Consider the following 8800-nt stretch of genomic DNA (forward strand, 5'->3'; position numbering starts at 1 on the left):
GTGATGTTCAAGACAAATACATGTGAAATTTGTCTACCCAACACCAAAGAGGTAATGTTGGTAGGTAAGAGAGTTAATAATGTGTATCGTCTAGATATCTCTTCACCATGTTGAATTGGATGTCTTCTATCCAAGCAAGATGAATCTTGGCTTTGGCATAGAAGAATTGCTCATATTCACATGAATCATTTGAACAAGCTAATTTCAAAAGATCTTTTGATTGGGTTGCCAAAACTCAAGTTTGAGAGGGATCACATTTGTGAAGCATGCCAAAAAGGGAAACAAGTGAAAAGTTCTTTCAAAATTAAAAATGTTGTTTCATCTTTGAGACCTCTTGAACTTCTTCACATGGATCTCTTTGGACCCCCAAGAACTATGAGTCTTGGTGGAAATTATTATGCTCTTGTTATTGTTGATGACTTTTCTAGGTACACTTGGACTCTTTTCTTGGAATCAAAGAGTGATGCCTTTTCTGCATTCAAAAAGCTAGCAAGAAGACTACAAAACACAAAGAACAGCAACATAGGTTCTATTAGGAGTGATCATGGAGGAGAATTTTAGAATGAGAAGTTTAGCAAATTCTGTGAGAAGTTGGGAATTCTGCACAATTTATCTGCTCCAAGAACACCACAGTAGAATGGAGTGGTAGAAAGGAAGAACAGGTCTCTTGAAGAGCTTGCAAGGACAATGCTTAGTGAATCATCACTTCCTAAGTACTTTTGGGCAGATGCAGTGAGCACCTCATGCTATGTGATGAATAGGGTGCTTATAAGGCCTATTTTGAAGAAAACTCCATATGAACTTTTCAATGGAAGGAAGCCTAACATCAGTCACCTCAAAGTCTTTGGCTGCAACTGTTTCATTCTCTACAATGGAAAAGAAAACTTGGGAAAGTTTGATGAGAAAGAGGACCTTGGTATCTTCATAGGTTGTTCACTCACAAGTCATGCATATAGAGTATACAACAAGAGGTTGATGACTGTAGAAGAATCAGTTCACGTTGTCTTTGATGAGGTAGATCGCATAATCAATCAAATCCCAAAGACCAATGCTGAAGAAGATGAACAAAGCATCAGTTTGGAGAAGTTGGAAATCTGTGCAGAAAAACAACCGGTTGATTCGCAGAAACAACCGATTGAAATTCTGCAACAGAGTGAGCTTCCTAAGGAGTGGAGGATTCCTAGATATCTGTCAGTGGATAACATCATAGGGCAGATAAAGAAAGGTGTCTCCACACGTAGCTCCATCTCAAACTTCTGCAGGCACACAACTTTTGTCTCTCAAATTGAACCAAAGTCAATTGAGGAAGCTCTCAAGGATGAGAAGTGGGTTGAAGCTATGCATGAAGAGCTGAATCAGTTTACAAGGAATGAGGTATGGTTTCTTGTCCCTAAAACAAATGAAATGAATATTATTGGTTCGAAATGGGTTTTCAGGAACAAGATAGATGAGGATGGTGTGATCACAAGGAACAAAGCAAGGCTAGTTGCCAAATGCTACAATCAAGAAGAGGGCATAGATTATGGTGAGACCTTTGCTCCTATTGCTAGATTGGAGGCAGTGAGGCTGCTGCTGGCCTTTGCATGTATGGTTTTAAACTCTTCTAAATGGATGTCAAGAGTGCCTTCTTGAATGGCTACATCAATGAGGAAGTCTATGTAGATCAACCACTGGGCTTTGAAGATCATAAGTATCCCAACCATGTCTTCAAGTTGAAGAAAGCTTTGTATGGACTAAAACAAGCTCAAAGGCAGTGGTATGAAAGGCTTAGCAACTTTCTTCTATCTCATGGATATGAAAGAGGAATGGTAGACAAGACTCTCTTCATCAAGAAGTCAAATGCAGAAATAATTCTTGTGCAAATCTATGTTGATGATATCATCTTTGGTGCTACACAAGATAGATTGTGTGAAGAATTTGTGGCTGCAATGAAAGGTGAGTTTGAAATGTCTATGATGGGAGAACTATCTTTCTTTCTTGGATTGCAGGTTAAGCAAACGAAGGATGAGATCTTCTTAAGTCAATCAAAGGATTGCAAGGAGATTCTTAAGAAATTTGAAATGGAGAGTTGTGATCCTGCCGGCAACTCGAACGTGGAGGAATCGCTTCGTAGCACTCTCTGCCCTGACCACGCGACTGCGTCTTCTGCAGAATCACCCTCAGAACCTTCTCTTGGATCTCCAAATGTGACCTGCAAAATACACAGACGGCGCCTCTAGCGGCCGTTTGCACTCCGACGATCAAGTTAGTTCAACAGAACCACCAGAAACTGGAAACTTAGTAAAAATGTGTATCTGAGAAAAACTTGCACTCTGTTTTTCTTCTCCTCCCCCCCCTTCTCACTCTCCCTCTGGTTCCTCCTTTTATCTCTCTTTCCCTGTTTCTGGGCATAACAGAATTCTGTTATGCTTTTCTGGCATGTGTCAGAACCCTGTCGTGCTTTTCAGAGACAGCGTACCTTCAGAATCAGCAATGGGGAGCGTGAGAGTCTGCGCATGCCTGCGCTTGGCTGCGCCTGTCTGTACCTTTAGCGGTACGGAGTGCTCTTTTATCTGGACCGCGCCCCTCTCAGATGGTGACATGTGGAGGCCTGCAACTCACATCTAACCACACACGCGTCACTTACTGGAAGGGCTCTAGCGCCTCTCTTTGTCTGCCTAAGTTACGCCCTTGCGGAGTAACTTAGGATGCTTCTCCTATCTGGGTAAATTGCATACTCTTAGCAGAGCGTCGGGTGTGGCTGGTCTAGGCGCACTCACCAAACGTCACTCTCTGCGTAGGCGACTTACCCTTCGGGATGACACGCACGTAATGGGTTGAGGGAATCACCAATCACCGACTGGCTTACTAGTTCCCTCAGGCCACTCTCGTGCATGATTCCTTGAGGTGTGCTCATGCGAGGTCCATGCGTAACGCTCTCGCTGGGAACCTTAGTCCCAGTTTAACTGCGTGTAACACGAGACCCCGATGACAATACACCCGATGACTGATCAGTGTTTATTCGCTACTCGCGCTCTGCCCTCAGGCGCGAGTCTGGGAACTGGTCTGCTGGTGGTCACTTGGCTACTGACCACCGATCACCATTCTGGGTGATCTATCCCCCGACCCCTCTGCCGCCTGATCTGTCGGTGGTAACTTGGCTACTGACCACCGATCACCTCTCTTGGCGATCGTCCCCCTACCTCTCTGCCACCTGGTCCACGTGTCACCCTGCGAGTGGTCCACGTGGTTCTCTGATGCTGATGTCATCGACTACCGATGACCGATCGGATCACGCTCTGATACCATATTGTGATCATGTGAATGTTGACAAAGATGTTATCACAGAGTTTGAGCGGTGCGAAGCGGTGTCTCCTAGGAAAAGAACGAGAGAGAGAAACAGAGGAAAAGTAAAGACAGAAAAGCTAATCTGTTTTATTAACCACTGGGTGCAGTTTGAAAAAGGGAAACACATGAAAAAAAAAAAAAAGACAAACTGTTTATATTACAACTATTCTATTTAATAATTTAATAGTTACATGGTCTATATGATACATTTATGCAGGTTTTCACCTAAACTCAGTCATCATAACCATCAAAAGTTTTATGTGTGCATTTTACACCATACATAAAGAAAGAGCAGGCTTCAATATTAAAATACTTTAGTTTAAGAAGTGATTTGGTTTCGTTTCTTATTCAGTTCTTGCCTTTAATTAGAAATTGTTAAATTTCTTATATCATGTGATTGTGGAAATTCAGGCATCTAGTTTGAAAAGATACCCTGCCCAACTGTCACTGGGCACGTGGGCTTTGTTGGATCAACACAATCAGCTGTTTTAGCAGTAATAGCAGAACACAACAGTTCAGCATGAACTATTGGTCTCAACATTGATCTGCGGTCCATAATATTATACAGTGTAAGTATAGACAAGCAGCTGATACTTTTGCAACAAATTATGAAGGACGAAATCTAGATTTCTAATCATATCAATCATTAATTAATGGCAGGGAATTGTAGTTGCTGGTTTTGATAACAAAGTCATGCAGATTTAATGCACCTCCATGTGGGAAGAGAAGAAAATACACAAATGCAGACTTTTCTCATCATGCTCTCATGCTCTGCCCAAACATTTTTGTTCAAAACCAACTCTTAGCTAAACATTTGGTACTTTCCAATGCTCTCAACTACTTCAAAAAATAATTTTGAGTTTAAATATTTCTAACTGATTTTTTTTAAGATTAAGTTATTAATTTTGAGAGTGAAATTGATAGCAGTGTTGAATGATTCTAATTCAAGTTTTTTCTTCTTTTTTTTGTATTATTATTTTTTATTGTGCAATTATTTTTGTTTATGAAACTTTTTTTTCTCGTTTTTTTTATATTGAGGCAATATGAATATATATCTTTGTCGAATCATGATCCAAAACAAATAGATACTTTACGGATCGAATAAAAAATATATCAACTGAACAAACAAAAATTTATCTTACTAAATAATTTATCAAGATGAACCTTGATTTTGCTGATTCATTAAAGATGAAACAATAAGTCTTGAGAAGTAAGTCCGGAAAGCAGAAAATAATCAAATGACATTAGCCTCATTTTTGAGTTTGTGAATCAGCTCATCCACAGATGAAACAATAACCCCTGCTTTTCTCTTGGGAGGTTCTGTGACTTCAACTATCTCCAAATCAGATATGATTTCCACATTCAACTCCTCCGGTGTGAATTTTTGTATGGGTTTCGACTTTGCTTTCATTATGTTGGGAAGAGTAGCATACCTTGGTTGATTCAGTCTCAGATCAGTGCTGCAAGAACAAAAGTGACCAAGTCATCCAAACGTCAGAGCAACTAGATTATCAAGATTTACATCAAATGACCCAAGTATTTATGAAACAATATCATCTAAGGTAATATATAACCCATATTTGTAAATGCATATGGGTTCTTATGTCACTGCTCATTTGAATCACTTTGACTGAAGTATATGGGTAACATTGTTACTTCTTGTGATCACACAAGTTCCAAAGCATAGTTTTAACAAAAAAGAATCATCCTCACCAGATTTCTCCACAAAACTAGCATTTGAATCTCAAATGAGACATTAGTGCCAGCGTTTCTATTGTATTATAGTAATGCATATACAGTAAGTTAGTAAGTTGCTAAAATAAATTAGTTAAGGCACAAAATGAATTATATTATTGTGCACTTCGACTTCAATTCATTGCTCATTCTTCAGAGGGTGCAAGGAGCAGATAAAATTCAGAAAACTTTTAGCATCCTTATACTCTCAGCATGGTTGTGCTTGATAAGAGATAATCTTGTGAGAACAATCAAGAAACTTGATATGCTTGCATCATAAAGATGCGCATTCCAGAAAAATTTCAAGAATAGATCAAGATTTGAAGATGACACAGTGAGTTTACAATGTTCAATAAGAAACAATTCATGTTTGTATTCAGAAATTTGGTAAAGGGTACAATATTTCATGCTTCAGCGATAACTTTCAAACACTCCCATGCTAAACAAACAAATACAGAAAACAAAACGAAAACTACAATCTTACATTTAACATGATATTCCTTTTGTTCAATCACATGCAAACAAACCAGCAATATCAGCCAAAGAGAAAGCTTTCCTTACCAATTTAGCGAAAAGTTAGTTTAGAAAAGATTGCAGGTTGCTTCAGGATTCAATTGGGTTTATTTGAAATTTAGTTATGAAAGAAAAGAAAATGGAAAATCAAATGGGTCTTAGGTCACCTCCATGTGATAAAGATAAACCCAAGTGAGAGCAAGTACAAAAAGGCAAAGCTACTTAGAAATATAGATAGGGTGGATACAACATTCTTTTTAAACAAAAAAGAAAGGCACTCACGTTATTACTGCTGGTAAGTTCAGACACACAGTTTCTATACCATCATCAACCTCTCTGTCCACTGTCGCAACCCGTTTCGCTTTATCAAGGACAACCTACTGGAAAGCAGCAGTTAGTTATAAAATTATTTAATCGGAAGAAAGAATATTTCATACTTTAGCCTAAAATAATTATCAAAACAGGAGCACTGAACTGCAACTTTTCTTGGGTATCTGTTCAAAGTCTGTTCTATATGCCTACACCACGAACAATTAAGAAATCCTACCACATGAAAACTTGATTACTCTAATTCAAACCAAGCAGATGATCGGGTATCCTTCCGACAAAACAAAGTGCAAAGAGAGACTTTTTCTGAAAGCAGTGCCTAAGTAACTTGATCAGTTTGACACAAAATGAACAACAATGACCAAATTCTAAACTACTTTTGATAGAAAAATTTAGGTGAAAGGATGGCACAAGGTTTGATCTTACAAGGAATCCAGGATAAGTTTAATCAGTATCCAAGAATATTGAAGAGGTAACAAGAAACATATTTCAGATTCAGTAGAAGACTCTAGTAGTCGAGTTCCACAAAAGAGCGTAATTCCTAAAACCATCTTTGATACCTGAGTGGCTGAGGCATAATACCCTTCGGTAGAAATCATTAAAACACACACATATACCCATAATCATAAGAGCTTCAGAATTCCTGTCTATTTTCTTTATTTTCAATATAACATATTAGATTTAGGCTCTGAAGATCCCCAAACCATGGTTTGTGGAAAAGCAGCCGCTAAGTTCTTCGTTCTAAGTTGGAGCTTTCGCACAAACCACTATCTGGGGTGGGGACAGAACCAAACATGCTATTAGTGGTTGGTTTGTCATATACACATACCCAACTTAACATGTCATGTAATACCCATCCTAAAATAAAATGAACAAAGGAAGTCGTGTGACTAACGCCTAATGATTTGACAAAGGCATCAATAATCCTATTTTAGCTGGACAGGGCAATGATAAATATTAGGAAAAACTGAGAAAAATCCATTTGGTGTTCAAAGAAAAGCATTTACCTTTTTGACCAATTAGGGAAGAATGGTGGAGAGAAACAGTAAATAATCTGAATACAGTGCATTAAGATGATATGGAGACATTGTTTACTACTTATGCAGATGATGAAATGGACAACGCTGACCTTTGAAGCAAAAGTCCCTTGAGGCCAGTTGAGGAGTCCTGCTACCATTTGCCCTGTCTGATTGCAATCATCATCAATAGCCTGTAAAAAAAATAATATAAACACGTCATAGACACAACAAAACGAGTTGAAGCATAATACCAAAAACACCCGCACAAACAAAATCCTGAATTTCCACAAATACAAGGAAAGGTTAACCGTAGTAGTAATACCTGCTTGCCAAGGATGAGAAGATCGGGTTTCTCAATCTCCACGAGTTTTCTGAATATTTTGGCAACAGAGAGAGGAAATAGGGAAGCAGTGGACTCAACGTGGATGCCTCTGTTGGCTCCCATGGCAAGACCCGTTCGGAGAGTATCTACGCATTGAGAAGGTCCGATGCTGACAGCGACAACCTCGGAGGCCAAGCCAGACTCTCTGATACGAAGGGCCTCTTCCAGGGCGATCTCGCAGAAGGGGTTCATCGACATTTTCACGTTCTGGGTCACCACCCCCGTCTGCAAAGCGGCGTCGTGTTGAGCCGAATTGGGAGCGTAGATAAAAGAAAAAGGTGAGCGTATGAGTGAGTTTCTTACCTTGTCGGGCTTGACCCTGATTTTGACGGCGTAATCGACAACTCGCTTGACGGCTACCATTATCTTCATTGTGATGTGCTGAAGGTGGGGTGTGAGTTTAGGTGTGGAGGTGGAAATGATATACAGAAGAAAGAGAGTGCATATGCTGTGTTTTGCCGTACCAACTGCAAACTAAAAAAACAACACAGTTTAATCCGAGATGAACACCAACACGGTTTAAAACCGCTGTTTTAGACGTTACTTCTCAAATTAAAAAGTAGGGTTTAGTCTAATTTCACAGTAAAATAATTACACTTGTTATTGTTAGTATAGCTTTTCTACTCAATGATAATATAAAAAAAAAAACATTGTGTAGATTATTCACTCTCTGAATAACTAGAATTATTAGAATAGAATGAGCACGTAATCTAAATATGTATTATTTGGATTGTAATTTGAAATTACTCTATAAAAAAATCAATTTATAAAATTAAAAAAACAAGTATTTTAGAATATTTGAAGAAATATTATTTAGATAAGTAATTTATTAGTTATATTTTAAAAAATATATTTTTATTTATACTTGGTACACCAAGATATGTTAGTTAACCAACTGGATACATCTCACTTATCTCAAAATATAATTATTAAAACTAAGAGGTTAAGTGAGATTAACTACGTGATAAGAATAGTTATTAAATGAATTTACAAATCATGTTAACCTAGGTCTATTTGAAGAGAAGGCCAATTGAAACTCTAAAATTAATTTGACATTATATATCTGAGGTATTTTTAATAATATTTATTATTCACAACCAATATAATGACCATGAGCGTCAGAATATTTTCGCATGTTGTCCCGACTAACCGACAATCAATAATGAAACATCTTATTTATGAAGTTATAGGACATCCCAACAATACAGGAACAAAAGAAGACTATATCAATCTTACTAAGAACATTTTGACACCTATTGTGGACTCAAGTTGGATCGTATTATGGTATTTGCGGGGAACATGCACTACTGCAAAAAAAAAAAAAATTCTATGACAGTTTTATAAAATATTTTATGACGGTTCTGATGCGATATAGATTTAGGCATTATAAAAACTCTACACTTTCTATGTCGGTGAAAAACTGACATAGTAAGTTGACTTACTATGATTGTTATTTATAAATCATCATAAAATGTACAAAATACTTATCATAATATGT

The 8800-nt window shown here is 37.8% G+C and overlaps 1 protein-coding gene across 3 annotated transcripts; it reads right to left on the bottom strand.

Annotated features, from left to right (window-relative positions):
* Nucleotides 1-4445: 4445 nt before the first annotated feature.
* ETFBETA (electron transfer flavoprotein beta) lies at nt 4446-7958 on the bottom strand. 3 transcript variants are annotated; one of them, XR_016523034.1, is made up of 5 exons: nt 7606-7883; nt 7243-7527; nt 7031-7111; nt 5857-5954; nt 4446-4787 (listed from the first exon to the last, which is right to left on the bottom strand). XR_016523034.1 is itself a non-coding variant. In XM_068634089.2 (5 exons), the coding sequence occupies exons 1-5, from the start codon at nt 7672-7674 to the stop codon at nt 4562-4564; spliced, it is 756 nt and encodes a 251-aa protein (XP_068490190.1). In that variant the 5' UTR covers nt 7675-7958; the 3' UTR covers nt 4446-4561. The 3 variants fall into 3 exon arrangements, 2 of the variants coding, with proteins under 2 accessions (XP_068490190.1, XP_068490191.1); XM_068634089.2 differs by having other exon boundaries at nt 5857-5951; nt 7606-7958; XM_068634090.1 differs by having other exon boundaries at nt 6909-7111; nt 7606-7860.
* Nucleotides 7959-8800: the final 842 nt, after the last annotated feature.

The sequence above is a fragment of the Phaseolus vulgaris genome, chromosome 7, assembly GCF_051622355.1.
Source record: "Phaseolus vulgaris cultivar YP4 chromosome 7, ASM5162235v1, whole genome shotgun sequence".
Taxonomy (NCBI): domain Eukaryota; kingdom Viridiplantae; phylum Streptophyta; class Magnoliopsida; order Fabales; family Fabaceae; genus Phaseolus; species Phaseolus vulgaris.